The sequence below is a fragment of the Arctopsyche grandis genome, chromosome 2 (assembly GCF_051622035.1).
Source record: "Arctopsyche grandis isolate Sample6627 chromosome 2, ASM5162203v2, whole genome shotgun sequence".
Classification (NCBI taxonomy): domain Eukaryota; kingdom Metazoa; phylum Arthropoda; class Insecta; order Trichoptera; family Hydropsychidae; genus Arctopsyche; species Arctopsyche grandis.
In genome coordinates this window covers 29,694,589-29,720,034 of record NC_135356.1, presented here as the reverse complement: position 1 = coordinate 29,720,034, position 25,446 = coordinate 29,694,589, and the positions used below count along the sequence as shown (strand labels likewise).

The 25,446-nt window shown below is 31.3% G+C and overlaps 1 protein-coding gene across 1 annotated transcript in view; it reads left to right on the top strand.

Moving 5' to 3' along the window:
* LOC143922343 (protein SCAI) overlaps positions 1-22,948 on the top strand; it is a 61,782-nt gene extending 38,834 nt beyond the window's left edge. Inside the window, exons 2-8 of the mRNA XM_077445567.1 lie at positions 2,165-2,347; positions 7,507-7,860; positions 12,816-13,075; positions 13,377-13,568; positions 14,398-14,640; positions 16,755-16,925; positions 22,689-22,948. Coding sequence (XP_077301693.1) covers positions 2,165-2,347; positions 7,507-7,860; positions 12,816-13,075; positions 13,377-13,568; positions 14,398-14,640; positions 16,755-16,925; positions 22,689-22,948 — 1,663 coding nt within the window. The remainder of the gene's footprint in view (positions 1-2,164; positions 2,348-7,506; positions 7,861-12,815; positions 13,076-13,376; positions 13,569-14,397; positions 14,641-16,754; positions 16,926-22,688) is intronic.
* The last annotated feature ends 2,498 nt before the right edge of the window (positions 22,949-25,446 follow it).

The following is a 25,446-nucleotide window of genomic DNA, read 5'->3' as shown; positions in this document are numbered from 1 at the left end:
CGATTTTACCGACGCGAAAGTTTGAAGCGCCATTGTGTAGTCAAGGAAATGTATTCGTTGGTAACCACGTTACCAGTTGGTTTATGACGACACGCCTTTGAAGAGACACGAGTTGAGCTCCAACCATCACTTGAAACGGGAACGGGAACGGGAACGGAAATTGCATGCTTTATTCTGGCATTGCAACGCATACCGGGTTCAGCTAGTATCTTATAAAATTTACATTATAGACTCTTTTTATCTCTCTTATATATTTTTACTTCACTCGTAGGTTATTATAGCTCATTTTGCATTATTTTAAATTAAAACACGTTATTTTTAATTAAATAACTAACCACTAGCCTGTACTAGACGTTCGACGTCAAGTACAGGCTAGTGGTTTTTTTTAGCATAGAAAGGCTGCTGTTAAACAATTTTAATTGTGAATTTGAATCGCCACTGTATTTTGTATAAATAAAATTTATACATATGTACATATAAAGGTAGGTATTTACGTAAATATTTGTAAGCAGAAAAAAGTCTGTCTAGCGTAGAGACTTCTAAGGGACTTAAAACACATAAAATTTTTATTCACAACACTATAAAATCACTAGGGTAATCCTAATTATGTATGTTCCGTCGCTGTCTTTCATAGACTCAATTACTGTACTGCTTTTTTAGCCACGAGTTCAACTATTTCTTTATATACATACTAGTGGCCTGTGTGCACTCGGTAAAATGTCGCAATTCGGAACAACGGAATTAATAATTTAAAATTTAATTAAATCTTTGGAAAAAAAATCGTATTCTTTTGTTTCTGTCTATTTCTAGGTTTGGTACAAAAATTTTCAGCAATGGAAAAAAATCATTTTCGGTCGAATTTGGTTTTATTGCTAAAAGGGACGAAAACATTGTTTTTTAACTATCGGTTTTTTCTCCTATCGTCATGTATATTTTAATTTCTTTTTTAAAGTCGAGGCTATTTTTATTTACATTATTTTGTCTTTGATAACTCCTTATTTAATTCTTCATTCGTCGTCAAACACATAATTGTTTCATCTTCATCCGAATCTAAAAGAGTTTCTTCCATTGTGGAATCGTCAATACAAGAAGGATATACTCGCTTCATAATATTTTCACCGTTCATAATATATTACAACACTTAAAAAATGTTTTATTCGTTATAAAATTAGAATTATTTAAAATTTGTGTTAAAAAATTCAGTTTTAGGCTCTTATCTCTTCGATTTTAATTTTCACTTCTCGGAATAATTCATCGGTAAGGTCAAGTCCTTCGGTATTGAGATTTTCCAAAAATTGAATTGCAAGAAACGATTTTGGCCAAACGCACAGAACCATTATGCTTATAAACACTTCCACGTTCGGGGAATGCGCTGTACTTATGTACTGCTAAACAACGTTATTGTACGATGGAACGATGAAACTTTCAGGATTTATTGTATGCATGTCCGGGAAGCTTACTGTGAAAAAAAATCGGCCAAAAACAGGAATGAAAACGGGAAAAACGGGAATGAGTGGCATTGTAACGCAATAATTTTAAATGTTTTCGCGTTGCGACATGCGTTGTTAGGATAAAATAAACAAATAATTGAATAATTTCAAACGTGTTCGCTGCCTGCGTTTTTCCAACAAATGGGAACGGGAACGGGAACAGGAACGGGAACGGGAACGGGAACGGAAATGGAAACGGGAATTGCATGCGTTATTGTGGCATTGCAAAGCATTCCGGGTTCAGCTAGTGTAATAATAAAATCCTGCATTGCTTTGTAATTAATTGTCCAGGAAGGCGCAGTCTTCCTGTCAAGCCTTCCTGGTATATACATATGTATCTATGTAAAAATAAAATATATAAAATTACATTAATTTGTAATACCTAGCGAATATGAATACATTATTGAATTCTAAAGCATTCGTAAAACATCAGAGCTGTCAAAACTCACCTGTTATATTACAACTGGCACACATTGTTGAAAGTGTATTTGCACTTGTAGAGATACAATTTACCAGTTGAATTTTATTCGAATATGAATGACCTAAAACGCCACTTGGAATAGATTACAACCGAAAATACGCTTCGACTGTAACATATACAAATCCATCCTTATTTTTATTGGTCTGTCCAAAATTGATGTATTTACACGTGATAAATTTGATTTTGTTTGCAGAGACCTGCCACAGTATGGACACAAGCAGTGGCAGGCCTACTTTGGCCGCACTTTCGACATCTACACGAAACTGTGGAAATTTCAGCAACAGCATCGGCTCGTGTTGGACACCAAGTACGCACTGAAACGTTGGCAAATCGGAGAGATAGCATCCAAGATTGGGCAGTTGTATTATCATTATTAGTAAGTCTCGTTCCAAAAAAAAAAAAAAAAAATAAACATATAGCGATTTCATAAAATACATATACTATGCAGCGTGTGTCTACAATATGTTGTTTGAATATTGCAAAGGATTCGAATATGTCTGAACATAAAATAATTTCGTTTTATCAGTTGCTCCTTCCTCTTTAAGCATGTGATCACTTTTCACTGCTGAAAATGTATCGTGATGATGTGCCGATGCACAAAATCGAAAGTGTTGCAGCCTGGACGTGTAGGGGGGTTTCCAAGATCGGAGTGAAAGACGCGACAGTGGTGGTAGACTTAGTTTATTGTACTCGATCCATCCACCTGCCAGCTCCGAATGACGCACGTACCAAAACCGCCTACAATTTATACCCATTGGGTACTCGATACAAAGAGGTCATTGGTCAATAGGTCGTGATACCTTATTGGCTGTTGTATTTGACGCGAATGCGTAAACCAGTGCACCAATATATGCAGACTTATATCAATGGATTTTATCACTATGATAAAAAATAGGGTTGAATAAAGGAAAAAATTCATTCATTTTTTAATTACTAATATTTTCGGCCAAATTCAAATATAAGTAAAACACAATATCGTTTTTCATCATGCTTCTTATTTTTATTACAACCTCTTCTTACTTCAGAATCGATTTTGTCGTGTGACGAAGTTTCGGTTCTTATCCGATCGTTTTCAAACTTTGCCATTTTGCTCGGTTCGGTCATCAATATAAGCGGAAATGACGTCCACCATTACGATGGTGAAAAATAATCGTGATAGACACGTTTGAAAATACTCCGTCATATTCCTTCTTGACGTCTATCTGTCACATTGATCGCTTTTGCCGCCATCTCGCTATGTCAGATTTTAATTGTTTAAACGCCTTTAACATTTTGTTTTTTCACTCTTTATTTTATAAAATTTACTTTATTGGTTCTCATTATCTCTCATATATATTTTTAGTTCACTCATTTGTAGAGTTTAAACTGTAAAGTGACGCCAGCTGGTCACTCCAAGATAAAGTGGTATCTTATACATATATCTTTCTAAATTATTTGATCTTGACTATGATCCATTTTAGGCGTAAATCCAGGTTTTCTTAGCAGAGTATAAATTCCATATAAATTCGGCATGTTTGCAGCAGAGAAACAACATTTCAGAATAAGAATATTTCGAATACGTACATTTCTTATCTTATTTTTATACGTCATAACCAATATACGTATAGCTTAAATATTTTAAAATGTATCAATGTTTGAACACATTAATATTACTCATTGAAAAAAAAAATCAGCATATCGCTATTTTAGCCTTTTTAATCCAACTTTCAATAAAATACAGTATTTTATTTTTTTATTTTTTAAAACTATTCCGAACACACCTCCATATAAAACTTTTAATTAAAACGGTGTGTGTTACATTTTTTGATAAGATTGTACATATTTTGTTTCAATTTTAAACAAATTAATTGTTTTCAATATTTTATGTGGACGATACGGTTCATCCATTAAATGATTAAATATTAAATGAAATACTATATTAATATATAATGCCTCCTTGTCCTTTTGAGTGATGATGAATTCATCTCGTCATAAATAGAGTAGAACTTGTCGGCTTGCTATCGGTCATAAATCATAAGTGAGACTTTTTCCAGAACTGAGCCGACACAATTAATTGATGTCGGAAAAAGTTTGCTTACACTTTTTTCAACTTTAATACGCTCGAGCAACGCCGTGCAATCCAACTACATATACATACATATGAATCTTTGTTTTGGTTTCCGGTATACAAATCCTTATTTTTCAATTTAGAACCACTAAATTTGATCTACATAAATCATAGTACTAAGTCAGTGCTTAGTACTTACGATTAAGAGGGGATCGCAATACCGGAATACTGATTTACCGGTAAATCGCCCAAGTTTCGCAATCGGTAAATACCGGTAAATTGTAAAATTTACCCGTAATTATTTAATAGCGAATAAAGTACATACATATACAGTCATATTATTGCATAATATTATATTAAAAATCGATGCAAATGGCCTATTGTGGATTAGGTTATCTGTAATGTGTTTATTTTCAGTATTAAATGTGGCAATTTCAAATAGACGAATTCACTGGCAACGCATTTATGCCAATCAAATCGAAATAAATGCGATCAGACCGTTGTTTCAATTATGATTCAAACTTTCAAATGGTCCAAATTTAAATAAATAATTATAATTGGTTAAAAATAATTACTTAAATGTATTATATAATTATAATTACTTAAATGTATTTATATGACATTATTCACCTGAGGTTTATTTTTAATTATTTACGATTTAATCAAGGTTAACGGTTTTGGGAAAAAAACCACATACAGTTATGTAATCCACGTCTTTTTTTCATTTACCGGTAAATACCGGTATATCGGCAGAATGAAAAATCGTTTACTGTTTACCCGTTTATGAAATTTGACGGTAAATTGCAATCCTTACTAGAAATGGAAGTTGAAATCGAAGCAAAGACATATCGCATGATTTTTCTATGATCGTATATTTAATAATACATTAATATGATATAGTAAATTAAAACAGCAACTCTGAACTACAACTGTGCATATTTTTTCCAGTTTTGGTAAATACTTATATTAGGTACTTGAGCAAATCGATAGTGCGCTCGTGTGCAACAAAACAATGGGTTTGCTGAAATGGGTCATAACTGCATAATAATAATGGACAAAGTACGAAGATTTTTTGAATTATTTTTTTCCATATAAATTTGTTTATATATATATTTTTTTTTTTGAAAAAGTCAACACGAGCAACACATGGCTGATGCGAGGTAAACTCGCATTATCGACCCTTAAAAAATCAATATATAATAAGTATTTAGGTATAATGATAGGTATATTTTACCTTCCATATTCTTTTGGACTTTTTCTTTTTTCTTTCTTTCTTTATTTTTTTTTTTTTGAAAATTTAACTCTATGTACGAAAAGAAACTAATTACATTAATTATTTCATTCGTTATTTATTGACCATGTGTTTTCTTTTATACTAACTTATGGGTATCCATATCATCGTTTATTCGTTCATGCTGTTCCTTTGTCATTATTTATTCATTCATAAATATTCAATACGAAACTTCACGAACTTCTTTCTATTTTATGTACATACATATACATACATACATAAATACATACGTACGTACGTATAAAATATTAGTGATCAATTACCAGTGTAAATTTTAAATCTAGAAATAGCACACACATAATGTATCTCAAACAAAGTTAATTACTGTATTAATGTATGTAATAAATAGCCAATCACTATAATTATAATTTCATTTCATTTTCTCGCCCTAGCTTTTGTAGACAAATTTTCGAATAATGATGCATTGTATTACATATACAATGTAATGATTTATGTACGTAAATGTATTTGGTCTATTTGTCATAATACCGCTATCAATATTCGATATTGGACCTTTTAGATTCGAATCACATTTGTTTATAATACATTCACATAAAATTAGTTTACAATGAAATGTTGCATATATTCCAATATTATATTTATATTCCCTATTACGATCAATTCTATAACAATGAACCTTGTAATAACCTTTATAATAATAATAATGAACTTGTAATGATCCGCGCATATATTGTAATATAATATTCTATAAAATGAATACAGAAATTCTCTCAATATTACGGATATATAATTTTATTATATTTTATCATTAAATTTATAAGAATATATTGTGTTATTAGATAATACAAACATTTGATCTCCAAAATTAAATTATATCATAAAATATTGTTTGGAAAATATGTACACTCATTATAAATACATTATATGTCCTATATATTAAATTATAAAATAGCAATAATTAATTAATTAAATTATACAAAATTTTATCGTAACCATCATATTATTTCAATTTAATTTATATATTAAAGTATAATAAAAATAGTATAATAAAATAGTATAATTAATAGTATAATAAAAATCGAAATATATTACACATCTACTGAAAATTTGTATTCATATTTTAGGAAAGAACAACTCAATGTCCATTTAAGCTAGAATATCACTACTTTTTATTTAAGTTTAAGTTTGGACCATTTTGGCATTATAGGAGTCCGTAATGCACCACAATGGTCGAAAAAATACAGAGAAATGAGAAAAATAAAAATATATACATAATATATTATATAAGACCAGCCACAGATACAAAACATCCTTACGAGTCCCAAATGAGGGAGAGAAGATCAAAATTCCATTATGAAAATAATGATGAGCGCAGGCTACCAGACAAATAAGCTAAAATAATCTCCGATAACCTACGCTCACTTAAATGGAAAATATCACATTCAGGCTCAGCAGCAACGATTTCATTGAGAAGTGGAATAGCTCTTGGAATAGGAGCCATTCGATAAAGCTCTGTGCGGGCAGTATGTACAACCATCAAATGATGATGTTTACCACGCACATAATTATTAGGGACATAAAATCACGTAGAAGCTGAAGAACAAAACGAATTAATGAGAAATTTCTCTGAAGTTCAAGGAAATTATACTCAAAAGGAAAGGAGTAGGGTAGAGATATGGGTAATACCCATACTCTTTCCTATATAGGAAACGACGAATTGCTTTTTGCAATTCTTCAATCATTAGAGAGTATATATATATATATATATATATATATATATATATATATATATATATATATATATATATATATATATATATATATATATTCTAATCCTTTGCAAACATAATATTTCATTGCGACTTTATATATAGTATGTATGTATGTATATAAATGCAAAATATGCGTATTTGTCAAAATCACACAATGTTTTTATCTTACGACGGTGTATTTTATTTCCATCCGTGCATTTAATATACCTGTAAAGTATTTGGTCAATTATATAACGTATTTTTTTAGCCGTCGTGAGATATAAACACTATGATATGAGTGCTAGCGAATTTATATCTACACCTACATATGTAATACATACACACAATTGCAAACTTATGCGACTTATGACACACGTGTGTAATGATGAAAATGTGACTGTATTTAAAAATGTTGGCAATGTGTAAATACGTGCATACGAATTTATAATAGATCTGGGAATAGTTTGAATTTGCATTTGTTACAGCCTGCGAACTAGCGAGACCAACTACCTGAACGAAGCGTATTCTTTCTACGCGGCGATCAGGGGCAGGGCTTATTATTCGCGAGCTTCCAAGGAAGACCGCTCCGATCTGATGGTGAAGAAGCTGAGGTACTACGCTCGTTTCATCGTCGTCTGCTTACTGCTGAAGAAGATGAAGCTAGTGAGGGAGCTGGTCGCCGAGCTGGACCGACACATCGCAGACTACGCCAGCACTTACGACCCAGAGGACCAGGTCGAGTGGAATGTGGTCCTCGACGAGATCAAGTCCTTCATCAAGGCTGAGGCGATGGTGTCGGTGCTGCACGCTGACTCCAACCCCATCGTCCTCTCGCACAGGTACCCTCTACATACTATAAACTCATTTGAAAAATTTATCATTCGATTAATGTATTTTGACTAGTTGGAATACATATACATACATAACCAGTAGCGTGGTCTAGTGGTGAATGTTGAATTATTTCGTTCTCGATGTTACGGGTTCGATTCCCACTAAGTCTCGTTGTTGGCCAGATCTTGGTTTGTCGAGGTCGTTCGTTTCTTATCATAATTTGCCAATTTTCCTTCCTTTCCGTCCCAATTTTCTGTTGTAAACCTTTAGTTATTGCTATATCTTAGGTTGCGCCATATTGCTCACCATAGATGTCTCTGTGGTTGTTAATCGAATATAAAAATTCATATTGTTACATGAAAGGTATTCATCGTTACTTATCGTATTATGTAACGATGAAATTTATTCATCGTTACTTACCTGCAATGCTACAATGGTCCAAACTTTAAATAAACAAATAAATAAACCACGTCTAACCCACGTAAGTTGATTCATATGGCGAATTGCATTCCAACTGGTCAAAATATGTTACAACTGAAAATACAATTCAAATATAAGTACATACATAGGTACGAGGTAAGATGGAGAGCTTTGGCTTTCGTGAAAGCGTCCTTCGAATAGTAAATTGAGTTGGAAAGTCACATTTTGGTTTCGAACACATCCTTAGAGTTATCGTAATACCTACACATTCGTAATACCTAGCAAATATTAACGCATTATTGAATTCTAAAGCATTCGTAAAACATCACAAATGTCAAAACTCAACTATTATATTACAATATGTATACACAATCTAGTGTTTTTTCGATTGCAAAGATATAATTTACTAGTTGAATTGTTTTCGAATATGAATTACCTAAAACGCCAGTTGGAATATATTACAACTGAAAATATACTTTAACTGTAACATATACATACATATTTATTTTATTTTTAACATATTAGCCACAGTGACATCACAGAGAGCTATTACCTTCTCACTGTGGCCAGTCATACAATCATACTATAATAATAATAATAACCTTAATTGTAATAATAACAACCTGTTATATCTTGATGGAAAAATCATTAACATTTATCTACATTTATTATCTATATTTATAGTCAAATTGACTGTGAATGTAAGTATCATTGGTTGCGAACGTCGTAAACAATACAATGTTTCTATTACAACAATTCAATTGGTTGAATATTATATTTTTTTCGATTCAAATAAATTTAATAAAAAAACAAATGAATATACATATACTATTAGATTCGCCATTTTTAGGCTGTTTATATTACAAACACTGAGCGAAGCCGGGTAAAACAACTAACAGTCTATAAATCAGGACTGTGAGTCACTTCAAAGTTTACCGATTTGGACTCCGACTTGAATGATTTTAGTAAAATCTACTTTTCTTGTCAACGTTGTTGAATTGTGAGAAGTAAAAATACATATTATATTAATGATTTTCAAAATTAAAATCACTAAAAATTTACAATGTAATCCAATAAATAAAAAAAGTACACTCATATAATAAATGTGTATGAATTTCAAACTCAAACAAATCAATCCGACTCCGAGTCCAACTCCATAGCCCTGCTTTACTACATATAAATATTACGTAAAAGCAATTTAATTGGACAATTTAGTGGGGACCCAAGCCAATTAACTGAAGTTTTTGCGATAAATGTCTAACTTTTTTTTTTCATATTATTTAAAAGTCGATTTATTATCAACTATAAGACATTTCTTGATTTGCTGTTTTAAAAAGTTGTTTGTTCGTAATTTCATTTTATTTTTATTTTTATTTTTATACACATATACCGCAGTGTCTTCACATGTTACCTCAATATGACACTGTAGCAAGCTAATACAATAATAACACACATCTTATTTAAACATATGTACATATAAAATATAAAAAAACGCATGTAATTTTATTTAACAGACGTTCATATACTACAGTTTTTACACTTCAAATTCGTCATTTTACAAATCAAATTTGTCGTTTTACAAATCGAATTCATCGTTTTACAAATCAAATTGGTCTTTTTACAAATCATACTCGTCATTTTACAAATCAAATTCGCCATTTTACAAATAAAATTAAACAATTGTTTAATTTGATTTGCAACATGACGAATTTGCTTTTTAAAATGAGGAATTTGATTTGTAAAACGACGAATTCGATTTGTAAAACGACAAATTTGATGTTTAAAATGACGAATTTGAAGTTTAAAACCGTGCCTAAAAATGTAAAGAAAATAAAAACAATAAAAAATAAAAAATTTAAAATTATATAGTAAAAAAATTTAAAATTATATAAAATATGAATATAAATTTTAGACATTTTTTCTAATAATGCTCCCGATGATATTTCATATTCATAACCAGCTATATGTAAATATATTTATAACTTCTAGAGATCTATTGAGTTTTATCAGGTATTCGAAACAGTCCTACAAGATAATTACGCGTTTTGTTATTTCAAATTTTACATAAATCATATTTGATTCTACGCACTTGGATTTGGTTTAATTTGATTAAAAAAAAGTGTATTACAAATGTTCATAGATAAATGCACTAAAGAAATTCACTCAATAAATACAATCACATATATTTTTTTTCAATACAACATACAAATGTTATAAATCATACATCGATTCCTTTATAATCACAACTCATTGAATTGAAATGGGCAAAACGTTAGTAGAAAATAAAAAAAATAGATAACTTTTTGGACGCCCTTCGTATGTACTTAAATACATGTGCAAATACATGTTTTAAAAACGTTTTATATTTATTTACGCCATTTTATAGAGGTACTTTTATTTGCCATGAAAGATGTTCACACAAGTTCGACTATGAGGAAAACTCACCTGAAACGGTCTCGAATCCTAACCACACACGTTACAGATTATCATAAGATTAGTGGACAGGTAAGTGCGATCGAAACATTTCCAATTGCGAATAGATAGCGGAATCGCGTATTTATATTCGGCGTTAAAGAAGCGTTAATTGTAACTTCGCCCCGCATAGAAATGATCCGATTAGTGCACAGTTTAATTTTTGCTAATTTTCCAAATGGCTTTTCCTAAATTTTGGAACGTTTCCCAGTCGGGTTACACCACTCGCATCCACACACATATCCTAATTCAAACGAACGCTTATACACCGAAAAAAAAACAAACACAAATACGTATTCGAATATACACACGTATGTATGTAGCATGTAATATATTTTGACCTTTAACCACTTAATTTTCTCCCAATACAATATATTGGAAAATTCTTGAAGAATCTTCAAAGAATATCTATTCCCATATCAATATGAAGATCTTCCCCAAGACACATAATCGGAGTTCAAATATATTTCTCATTAAGAAACGACTTGAAATCTATTAAGATACGTTTATTTCATATAGTTAATTGCTTAATTGAAAAAATGCGACATTACACATATCGAAGAACATATTATTAATGAACAAAATAAAACTTAACCTAACCTACAATCGTAGATAATACGAATGCTCGTGTAATTGTAAAACTTCTACATTGGATTTAACTTTGTTAATTATTGTCTATTTCGTATTTATTCAACAAATTATGTAGTTATTTGAACACAGCCAGTTATATTCTTGAGCATGAAAAGCAACATCAAACTTGGGTCACCAGCTGTCAAACCACTCAAATTTCATTCGTTAACAGATTGACTAGTGTACACCAGCAAGTGCATGAATTTGCATGTCAGTGTATACTTTGTCTAGTAAGAGTATCTGCAGAATCTAGCGTCGTAAGTTTTAGCTAAAAGCCAAAGCTAATGTTCACAATTACTAGTTAGTGTATAATGATTCGTAATTTGAATATATACTTGGTCGGAATGTCGTTCGAGATATTGTCCGCGCGGAAATGACGATTTCATAATAGTAAAGAAATCATTTATATAATATCGCTATTCTGTGTGTCTGTCTATCTGTGTATCTGAGATAACGCTCGCCGTACTATAATAGTCGTTTTGATTCGACATAGAGATGTACGTCACAGCTGAACCAAGGCGAACAAAACATATGAATATAATATCGAAAGAAAAAGCTTCTATATATGTATACTGTTTGCTACCGATTTTTCCTCTAGAAAAATAGATGAAGCTAAGTATCTGCGCATTTACCACTATCTATTGAAAATTTATTTAATTATTTAATTAATTATTTTTTTCTATTGGTGTTTTATATTGTTTATATGTCGGTACATATGTAGGTAGTTTTTACATATTAAAAAAATAAATATAAATACATTTAAAAGGTATTTGAAAAAAAATTCGACCGTGTGTGTACTGATCGAACACAGCACCGACACATTACTTTTAATTGTTTTTTTTTAAAAGCTTAATGTGCCATTAACGCATGCGATGATATTACATCGGGCACAATACTAGTTTTCTATAATTCTATAAAAAAATCTGTACTATTTTTAAATATTTATGAGTCATATAATACTATATAGTAGCTCAAAATTCTTGTTTTACAATGAAATTAAATCTTAAGCCATTGTTCAAGAGCCCTCGTCGCACATAGCTACTTATATAATATTATATTCAAGATATGAGGTTGGGTAACAATATGGACAGTCCCCTCGTTGTACATAAAAGTCTGTCAAATATTCCTAGAATCTGTCGGCGACAGTTCAGTTAACGTCATCTTCATTTCATAATAAAAAACGCATTTAATTTCAAGAACAGATGAATATCAAATTGTTAATGCTTCAGTACTTCCAAGCAGATGACATAACAGGACTTACGATCGACATTGAATATTACATGCTACTGAAAAATAGGTAATTGGAAGTGTCACTGACAGATTCCAGTCCAAGTTGCATTCCAAAGCGTCGAGGCTTTCGTTGTTGGTACATGCCAACGATTCATAGTGGAAACATGTCATGAATTACTACAATATATTGTATTAAAATTGTGAATTTCAGATTGAGCCCACTGACTACACCACCAGTCGAACGGTCGCAAGTGATGAATCTGACGCTGCAGGAGATCCTCATCATAGGCAGCTGCACGGACCAGGTGAAGTTCTCTGAGCTGACCATGGATATGTTCAGAATGCTGCAGACCCTGGAGAGAGAGCCGCAAGAAGACTACAACCATTTGTACGATACATCGCCTGCTCCATTGCACGGATCCGGCACAGGCAGAGGATCCGGAGGATATGCTGGTGTTCCAGGTTCCAAAGGTACATAGATAAAAACTTACATGGCCCAACTCCAACCAAGTCCAAGACAAGTTTAAAAAAATATATAAAATAAAATACACACACAGAGGATACGGTCTTTATTTGCGTTATTAAGTCCTTTCGTGATTACATATTTGAGACCTGAAAGTTGTCTTGGGCTTTGGTTGGATGCATCCATCATTATGAAACCACGAGCATTGCGATATTTAAATTGTATACTGTGTGATATAAATGGCTCTGTTGCGATTTTTGGCTGCGTTCTGCGGACCTTTATTTATTTTTGTATCGTGTTCGATTTCAGGCTATCCCGTGGAAAATGGAGATCGATCGGGCAAAAGAGACAATCCCCACAAGTACTTGTTGTACAAGCCGTCTCTGAGCCAAGTTTTGGTTTTCCTGGCGAGCGGATTTAAGGAATTGCCTTTGAATGGTGCTCTCCTCTTGTACATATCTGCGGATGGCTGTTTTTCCACCACTAAACATCCAGAAGACAGTACAGTATATTTTATAATATGAATCAAATGAAAAAACTCCTTTTTTTAGTCTAGTCTACGCACTTTGGTTCAGCAGGATCGAATTCAAAAACGAAGCCATTGAAATCGTGTTATTTCTTTGTAAAACGATATTTAATTAGCTAAGTCAATGTCGTTACCCTGTCATATGAATCCACTGTTGGCCAAAAACAACGCTTTATTTTATATATTAGAACTATATATTCCGAATTGATAACTGTTAAAATAAAGTAAAAAGTCGTGACGAAAATATATACAACATAATGGTTTTCATTTTCATTAAAAAAAAACAATTTTGGATTTAAAAGGCTTGAAAAACGCTGGAAAAAAAAATAAAATAAAAGGCTTGCATTTTCCATGAATTAAGTTTTTTTGTATGTTATATATATGTTACATATATTACTATATTCCATACGCTGTAGGAATACACTTAGGAAATACACACGTGCTGTCCCTTACACCTCATTTCGACCAATATCATTTCGCACGTACAATGTTCTATTGTCTGTACGAAATGCTAATAGTCGAGAAAGACAGCGTGCATGTTTTTACTAATTACTATTTACTTACCTCTTCTTAGTTCGGAATCGATTTTGTCGTGTGACGAAGTTTGGTTTCTTATCCGATCGTTATCGAAACTTGCTATTTTGTTCGGTTTGGTCATCAATATAAGTGGAAATGACGTCCGTTTTCTGAATATCTACTTATTTTTTTTAATTTAAATTTTTTTTTTTAAATCTTTAATCTTTTATGTATATATATCAAATTTATATTATATTTCTAATACTATTTTTTAATATAAATTTCTAGTGGGTTACGACTTGGGCGGCGTAATAACAAATAGCAGAAGGGAACTAGAACACGGCAAGAAGGGAGTGCACTTGAAGGAGATGCACTGTTTGCATCCTGGCGACATTTATCCATTCACGCGACGACCCTTATTCGTCATCGTCGACTCCGACAACTCATTCGCCTTTCAACACATTCCCAAATATTTTGGACAGCCTTTGGTCACACTAATGTCACCCCAGGACACGCCACCATCATTCCAAGGTACCTATCCCATGACTGCCTGTTCACTCAACGAAGAAATTTTAAAAAGAAAGGCATAGAAGAAATAATTATAATTATAAGACATTTGTATGTAACTTATTTTGTATGGAGATTATTTTTTTTCGAAATAAAGACATAATGACATATTAAATAATTCGAATACATTATGTTCATAGTAATTGTATTCATTCAATGCATATAATACATCACTATGTCCATAGTGATGTATTGTATTCATTGAATGAATAAAATTAAATATGAAATGTACATATGTATGTATATACAAAAGCATGCATTTAAAATACATGTGTATTATGTAAAGTTCCATATATTATAAATTTCTCATAAAATTAGAATTATATTATTGATTTAGATATTTAAATAATTTGGGTAGAGATAAAAAATTGAAATTCCTTTGATTAAAAAAATTACATTATCAAATAATATTTTTCCTCCTTAAAAAAAAAAGAATAAGGCCTGTTTCTATTTGATCAAAATCTAATTCAGTTTTTGATCAGTAAATTTGACACGTTATCAGATATATGTACATATGTATGTATGAGCCGTTACATTTGAAAGTGGCGGAATTCCAACTTTCAGTAACAAAAACACTATTTCTGTTTGATTTAATAACTTATTTTAAATCGATATGTCCATAATCTCGGAAAAGCGGAATGAAGGTATTACAGGCCACCAGTATTTTTTTTTTAAATATTGTCAAACGCAAAACATAATATTCAATGTTTTGCGAAATATTTCTCGAAATGAAGAAAAGTAGACCTATGCCACTTTCAAATATAACGGCTCATTTATTATAAAAAAAAAATCAGTATCCAGTTGTCACTGTAAATGTTTTTGGTTATTTACTAAATTAAACGGTCAGTAATTGTTGGCATTTATGTTAAGTAATACTAATCAACTAAGTCATAGTCAATTATGTTAAGCAATCTTAATAACACTTATTTACTTATTAAAAATTAAATCAACATATAATACCAAACAAATTTTATATTGATGTAATTTAAAATTATAAACCTTAAAGTTATATTTATTATATGTATGTATGTATATAGTATCGGACTGGTTGTTGATAATTAATTGACCGTTTATAATTTAAGACTGAATTTTATGTTTCCTTCCCACAAAACCTGGAGATTTTCTCTAAATTTTACAGAGCAATGTCTGTAGTGGACTTTCTATGAACAGTATATACATATCTACATATACATATATGATAGATCTATATGTAAAACTAGCCTCTAAAAAGTTAATCATATATGTATGTATCTACGGAGTTTAAAATCCAAATTTTGAAATTCCAACGATAATCCTAGTCACTAGTCACTAGTGCTTCCAGCCAAGACATACTCGATATAAATCACGAATTAATATACCTTTCGATTTATTGAATTGAAATTTCATATCTAAATTTTTAAGCTTATTACCAACTTATGTAATCTGGTTAGCATCCGTCAACCGGAAGTGGCGGTTTACTCTTATTCGATTTTTCTTCCACTATTTTTTTCGACCCCTTTAACATGTGTGCTCTTGACGAAAAAATTCCATTATAATTTTTGTATCAATGTAATGAAAATAAAAAAAATTACTAAATTTAATAGACCGAAAGTGGAATTTTTTCCTCTTAGAAAGGCCAAAAATGTTGTGACCACTATTCTGTCCACACCGCTAAACGTATCAAGCTGAAAATTTATATGTATATGTATTCTGTATGTACTAACTTAAAGCTGATAAGGTTTTGGTCAGAATTTGTAATTGTTTTGTTTTTTTTTTTTAAATATTTAATTATTTTATTTTGACCCTATTGCCAAATATTGCGTATTCGCGATTTTAATGTCAAAAATTGTCTTTGTGACCACCGCAATGTGACTAATAATCCAATTACCGATCTTTTGATTGTAAAAGATGTGGAGAGCTATCTAAGGGAACCATCTTTACTGTAAATAGAAAAAAAATGCCGAAAAAAATATACGAATTTTATGAAATGTGAATAGCAGCCACAATTGTTGGCTTAGCGCTCGGCACAGATGCATCAATTCGAGCAGATCTGTCGAATTGTACCCAAAAACCAACCAAGATGTCTTTGATGATTTCAGATCAACAACACAACGGTTCGCTGTTTACGCTTTTCCTACACTCGCCGTTGACTGCTTTCTGCTACTGCTGTAACCTGACCAACGTGCCGATCCACCACTGGGAACGTTGCCAGTCGTATATCGATCGCTTCGTCACCGAAGCGTCCAGACTGTTCACGCGATGTAGACTCGGTAATCAGCTTTTTTCCTCCGTACCTCTATCGATTCGAATTTCGGTCGACGAGGGGTTAAAAATCATGAGGAGTCAGTGTGTGTATTTGTATGCACGTGGGGTGCCCGCGGCCAAAAGGTAACGTGAACTGCGCGTGACTCAACGACTCCCCTGTCTACGATTTTAAATATTATATATCACCTATGAACAGGTGGGCCAAAAGTCTCATTCATAACAGAAACATCCTCAATATATTAAAAAAAAACCTTTTAGTTTATTTTTTTTAAAAGATATTTTTTTAAATTAAAACTTTTCATGGCATGATGGTGAAATGTTCCTACTCTCTTTACCTTATACACTCTTTAAATACACGTCACGAGTATTTCTAAATACCCGGACTTTTTTCCCCAGCATTCGAGTCACAGTTTCTGATTTCCTGGATTATTTTAATTCCCGGGACACAGGATTCGAGAATTGAAAAAGTTATTCCCAGGAATCCCGGGATCCAGGAACATACGTAAAAAATAAATTTCAATTTAATTTTTTTTTATTAATATAAAATTTGTTTATTAAAAACAGTAAAGAATAATTCTATTGACTGGAAAAAATTTAATAATATAAATAAATTTATTCGAAATAGCTTCTTAAGAATACTAAAACATTTAAATTTAAATTAGGATCCTATTTCTAGATTTGGCACAAATATTTCCAGCAATTGAAGAATTTTTTTTAAATAATTTGTTTTTTGTCCCGTCAGCAAGAATATTTTAGTTTCTTTATTAAGTTATTATGTTTATTTTGTCTTTGATAACTCCTTATTTAATTCTTCATTATTTATCAAACACACAATTGTCTCATCTTCATCAAAATATAAAAGAGTTTATTCCATTGTGGAATCATCTTTACAGGAAGAATATACTCACTTCATAATAGTTTCATCTTAGGATATACATACATTGGTTTTTTTAAATCATTTAAAGAACGTTTTGATTGAAACGTTTTTCCCGGGATCCGAAATAAGAATTCCCGGAACACGGGACATAAAAATCCCGTGAGTTCCCGGGCAGTTTCTGTCCCGGGTTGACCCGTATAGATATTTCCTACTCGTCACACGACAAAAATAATTATTTACTATTTATATCAATGAAATATGTATTATATATCTGAAAAATTATATAAGATACAAGTAAAGTAATTTGTCTGACGATGACGTATTTCCCAATTCGCACTTGTAATAAAGGAGGTAAGTAAAAAATTTTATTTTCTCTAAATCTATTCAGGTATATGCGGGTATTTTTAGACGATATTAACTAGACTAATTTTTACTTTATTTAAATAAAAATAACGCCACTTCACTTGAAGAAGAAAATTTTCAATCAATGCGTATTGCCAGTAATGACAAATGGTTGCGAAACTTTGGCATTGAATGCCAAAATGTTGCATAAAGTCCAATGCACTCAGATAAATGTAATACATGTGTACGATTATGCATGATAGGAAGTGAAACATACATATGACTAGAGTAGTTGACACACATACGTACATAGTGGAGCGAATAAAGAGATTGAATTGAAGTCAATGGGTGGGTCAGTAGGTAGAATGGTCGAATGGTGGATAAGAGAAGTGCTCAAATGGTACTTAAGATAGGATAAACGTCATAAACAGGGTGCATTGACTAATTAAGGAAATGTAAGGGGTTAGATGAACGAGAAGAGAAAATAGTGGAAACGTATTGGAAATACAGTTGTTGCTGTAAATTATTGTGATGAATATACGAGTACTGATGATAAAACCGTGGAAACCACATGAACGAGCAGGTTAAAATAGAAATAGAAATAATTTATGGTTCTTCTGTATAATATGTGGATGCAGTTTATGCGTGGGGATTTATAAATGGGACAGTGGATCAAGTCCAGCCCGGAAATTGTACCTGGGTGGAAAAAGCACACGTTGACTCATTGAGATGATTTTAAAATAATGATATTCATCCGCAACTTCACTTATTATATTCCATACTATTAAATTGACAATTCCCGACAATTTAAATTAAATTTTATTTAATCTTTAGACGCTACTATTAAAATATGTTGGTCTTTAATTACACTGAGAAACAAATATCACGTTTTTTACTCACCGTGGGGTAGACTAATCATTCTTCAATATTTTTGACCCTTTGAATCCGAATATGACAGTAATTTTTGTTGGCTTGATCTGGTTTAAGAGATATGAGCGTTTGGAAAAATGTGCGACTTTTACAGATTTTTGACTTTTGCAGTCTGTAATTCAAAATCTAACGTTGCTGTGCCAAAAGTAAGTATTGAAATTAATAGTCGAACTTAGTAAAGATTGATTATTTTACACTCCGGCAATTATTTTTTGTTGCTCAGTGTTATTAATACGTCTCGAGCAAATAATCATACGTGATATAATCTACATATTATATGAACTGTTATAATTGAGAGTGGCATAAGTCCACTTTTCTACATTTCTACATTATATATATATATATATATATATATATATATATATATATATATATATATATATATATATATATATATATATATAAAAAAAATATATATATATATATATATATATATATATATATATATATATATATATATATATATATATGAAGGTTATTACAGAAAGGCTGAAGAATATCCTCGACGAGAACCAACCTATAGAACAGGCTGGATTTAGGGCAAATTTCAGCACAATGGACCACCTCCAAGTAGTTGGCGAACTAATCGAACGCGCCAACGAATATCAACGGCCATATTGCCTAGGTTTCGTCGATTATGAGAAAGCCTTCGATACAGTTAGCCACAATGCAGTACTTAACGCTCTACACACACAGGGAGTACCGGAACCCTATGTGGGGCTGTTAGCTGCAATATATAAGAATGCCACAGCTTCGGTTAGAATTTTTTCAGGTACAGATAGATTTAGCATAGGAAAAGGAGTAAGACAAGGAGATACAATCTCGCCCAAGTTATTTAATGCGGTGCTTGAGGGAGTTTTCAGGAACTTGGAATGGGACAAAGCCGGAGTAAGCATCAACGGTCTCTTCTTGAGTCACCTTCGGTTCGCTGACGATATAGTTTTAATAGCTCGTGATTCAGCTGACCTACTTAACAGACTAACACAGCTGAACAGGGAAAGTAGAAAAGTAGGATTAAAAATTAACGTAGATAAGACCAAACTAATGTTCAATAGTTTGGTCTTATCTACCTGATAGCATCCCATTAGATGATAAACCAGTAGAAGTAGTAAATAATTATTTATATTTAGGTCAAATAATTGACATGTCTGGTAGTAAAGATGAAGAGATAAAGAGACGTATGAAATTAGGATGGAGTGCATTTGGACGGATGAATGCTGTTTTTAAATCAAAAATGCCACTCTGTCCGAAGAAAAAGATCTTTGATCAATGCGTTTTGCCAGTGATGACGTAATCGTTCAAAATAGATTAACAGAAACATATTGTTGGATCCACAGGTGAAGGTGCTTCTGCTATGATCAAATTCGGTAAAGAATGTCCGTCATTTTATCAAGTATGTCTAAATCACGGTATTCATCTCGGAGTGTGTGATACTCTATATAAAAAAAAATCTACTGCTATAATGGATACTGAGTGTGAAGAGGAAATAAATGATGTCGAGGGTGAAGATCTCTTTAATGACAGAACCGATGAAGAAAATAAAATTGATCAAATTATCGACAGTGCTCGAAAGGTGGTGAAGTTTTTAAAATCTTCTTCCATTAGAAATGGAATCTTACAAGACAAGATAAAGGCAGAGCTTGGTCACACCAACGACCTGATTTTAGATTACAAAACTCGTTGGAACTCATTAGCAAAAATGACTAGTTTTTTTATAAAGCATCGAAAATTCATAGAAGAGGCATTGATAGAATTCAACTGTGTACAAATGTTGTATGTCGTAGATTTTGCAGTACTTCTGGATTTTATGAATGTGATCAAACCTGCCGAATTGGCAGTCGACATACTAAGCCGAAGTGACATAACCACCCATTCAGCTGACCTCACACTAAATTATATGAAAAAAAAAATTAAGAATAAATTTAAAAGTCAAATAGCAGTTGAATTACTTGAAAATGTGGAGAAACAGCTAACCGATAGAACAGACTCGAATTTAATCAATACATTCAAATCGCTCAAAGATCCAATACTGTTCCTACGAAACAAGCGTTAATTTTAGCTGCACGTTTTATGAATAGACTCTTTAGAAATTCGGTTTCTGGAGAAGTCAAGTCTGAGGATGATTTACAGGAATTAATTTTAATTGATAACGAAGATGAATGTGAAATGACTATGGAGGAAGAATTGAGACAAATTTTGACAAAGCCGGAGAGTGGTGAATTTGAACTGTTTGGAAATTTAAAACAAGAGTTTGTAATTTTTAAAAATACGAAAAAGCTAACAATTAATCTGGAGAGGCTCCATGATGCTCTTTGCACAATAAAACCTACTTCAACAGACACCGAAAGGAACTTCTCGGTGTCAGGAAATTTTTGCACTAAAATTAGATCGGCATTGAGGGATAAATCTCTCAATGCGTTAGTATTCCTTAAATATTACTATATAAGAACTAGTGTTAAAAAATAAAATAGTTATTTAATGTTTTTTGTCATTATTCTTATATTTTATTTAAATTCTTATTAAAAATTAAAAATTGAAATTTTTTTATAATTGTTTTTTTTACAACAACAACAATAACCACTGTGAAATGGCGAGTTTCTTTAAGGCGTCACAACGACTGTGATAAATAAAAAATGAAAAAAAATCAGTGAAAACAAATGATAAGCTGAAAATAAATCAACAAGATTCAAAACCAGTACCAAATTAACAATAAATTATAAGTAATATATAATAAAATAAATTCAATAAATCAATAAGAAGTAAAATCAATAACAAAACATCGATTGATTGTAAATCGCAAATAATAAATTCAACTCACAAAATTAATCATAAATTAAGTAATTAACAATTATATAAAACCAAATATACCAATTCATTAGAAATAATAGTAAACAGATAAAGACGTCACATTTAAAAATCGGATAACACTATACTAACTATATATCGAATGTTTTTAAAACATTTTATTTTGGACCCGGACCCGACCCGGACTCGTTGGATATCTAAAATATTGGACCTGGACCCGACAGGTTTTGAAAACCCAGGTTTTCAGAAACCCTAGTCGTACATCCTCACTTAATTTGCGCGAGCAGGATACAAGAGGAACGAGAGGAACATGCTTTTCCTTCCGTATCCTGCGCGCGCACATTAAACAAGACTGTATGAAAAAAGAGAGATAATTTCACCGCATGCCACTCATATACATATATTTAAATAGTACCGTTTACCATGCACCCTTTTTTTAGCTTTCGACTTAAGATCTTTCGATTTTCGATCTTTGCCTTCCGATATTTGCTTTTTCGACCTTTTCACTTTCGGTGCCGTGAAGTAAACCCAAATTAAACACCGACCTGGTTCTTTTTTTATTTAGCACTACACCACTGAGTATACATATGTATAATGCTAAAATTGAAGTCAGATATTATCGTATGGTTGAATTGAAACTCGGTGGATTAGTATAAAAAATTAAATATTTATGATGGCCTTTCGCACTCGCACGGAAAAGATGCGCAGACGCAACGTTCGGTGCGCGATCGAAGCGTGCGCATCTTTTCCGCGGAGTGGGGATGGGCCTTCGCACGTAGGACGGCTTTTAATGTGATAAATTTAAATTTTGCAGAATTGTCATACATGCAGTTTTTCGGCGATGACTTTTTGCGGCTGGTGCTGGTGCGTTTTGTGTTCTGTGACGTGGTGCTGCGGCTGCACCGTGGCTTCCGGGGACGCCAGCAGAGGCCTAGGGCTGCGCCCCCACTCCCCGACGCGGAGCTTCTAGAGAACTCAGCGTTGGCAACCCTGGTTCTCGATTTGGCCACGCACTTAGACGTCGCCACACATTTCAGGGACCCACCACCAGCACCGACCATGCACTACAACTAAGCAAAGGAATTATTATAATGTAACCAATCCCCTTACCTTACACTATCCCCACGTTAACAAAACAACAACAATAACAAAAACAACCACATTCATATATATTATATTTCAAAAATATTTGTATGTTCAAAAGTATTTGCTTCAATTGTTCACGTTAAATAAATAAATATATTTAAAAATTAATAATGATAAAAATGGTTTGTTCTTTAAATCGCCGTTTGCTTTATAAATTTTTTCGAAAAAAATATATATGTAATAATAAAATAAAAAGTATGATCGAGTCTTTCTTTCTTTCTTTCGTGGGCTTGTGTGCGAATTTTGACCGTAGATTTAATATACATATTATAGGTTGTTTTTTGCTTTATAAATTTTTTCGAAAAAAATATATATGTAATAATAAAATAAAAAGAATGATCGAGTCTTTCTTTCTTTCTTTCGTGGGCTTGTGTGCGAATTTTGACCGTAGATTTAATATACATATTATAGGTTGTTTTTTGCTTTATAAATTTTTTCGAAAAAAATATATATGTAATAATAAAATAAAAAGTATGATCGAGTCTTTCTTTCTTTCTTTCTTTCGTGTGCTTGTGTGCGAATTTTGACCGTAGATTTAATATACATATTATAGGTTGTTTTTTGCTTTATAAATTTTTTCGAAAAAAATATATATAATATGTAATAATAAAATAAAAAGTATGATCGAGTCTTTCTTTCTTTCTTTCTTTCGTGTGCTTGTGTGCGAATTTTGACCGTAGATTTAATAAACATATTATAGGTTGTTTTTTGCCATATAAATATTTATACATTATTATAAATAATATATATTTTGATTTTAAAAAAATCGTGTCGTAACTTATATGATATAAATTATTTATTTTCAAACATTTTTCTTATTGTTATAAATGTGTTCTGTTTTTGATGTTCCCAATATTTCTGATGTTAATATTGATGTGTATGATAATTATTTAAAACAAATTATTTCATTAATGAGAGTTTCTAACGAATCATCATTACTATACACAACATATACCTCTGATTAGTTAAATAAATTGTCAAAGTATAAATATACTTGCATAGAGACATATGTATAATATATAATATTGGAATATGATAGAACGATAAGAACCAAATCAAAAACAAACATAAAGGATGATCCAATAAGTGTTTTTTGTAATAAAATATCGGAAATCGTTATTACTAAATTATTGAGTTACAACAATTGTACGCAAATGATAACGTTGTTCAAATCATGACCACGGCTTCGTTTACACTTTAATTTTCAAATCCAACGAAATTACTTGATCTTGGAAGTAAATTGACATCGCAGCTTCTAGAAATTATGCGAATTTTGATGATTTGGATAGAATATGATGACATCTTGTTGAAACCAGATCTGATTCACATCCATTTTGGTCAATTTCCTGTAAACAAATCTACGATAGTCACATGAACAACATTTATAATTGTCAAAAACCAATCTTTCAGATGCAATAAAGATTTGCGATGTGAACAAACGATGATTGAAATCATCAATTGTTGGATCATCCCTTATATGTACATATTTATTACTCTAATACATGATATGATATGGAGACATTATACATAATCTGTTGCACATTGTTAGGGAACTCTCGCAACATTCATCTACGAACTGTATATCGTATTGTAAATGTCATGTTTAAATAATGCAATAATATTGGACAAAATGTAAAGTTTAAAATTAAAGTATCTTTAGAATAGCTAAATTTTCATTTAAATTTTTTTTTTAAATATTTTCTAATAAACATCTTCGTGAAATGTCTTTCTTGTCCATATTTAAGCGCATCCATGTATGCATGTATGTATGTTTCAATAATTAACTCATATGTATTGTATAAATTACGTATTTATTGTCCGGAACAATTGGAATTGATATAAAAGCATCACACTGTGTTATTAAAAAGAAATTAAAAAAAATTTTTCAACTTCAATATAAATTATTATATAATGAGGTTTGATTAAGTATTCATTAAAAATAGGCTAATGAAAGTGACATTCCTGTGATTTTTTTATTTTAGAATATAGCTGCTGCATTAACACTTGTATAAGTATTTATAATATAATATGATTAATAAATAATTAATATTAATGTGAAACAAACTAATAAATATTGTACACGACTTTGTCTTTCACAAACTTAAGCAATTATGTACTGTTAAATAATAAAAAAACACGTATTTGTTCAATAGAATAAGGTATTAAATGAAAAATATGTATAATAAAGAAAGATTCGAATGCAAAATATTTTCAATTAAACAATATTGATGATATGATTAAAAAGAAAAAAAAAACATTTTCTTACAATATTTAAAAAGTCTAAGTGAATTATTTAAAAAAAAAAAATTAATATTATATATCTATTCATTTGATATCTCTATTCTTAAATTAATAACACAACATTGACACGCATTTATATAGATATAATAATATTTAATAATCAATATGATATCGTAACTTTATAT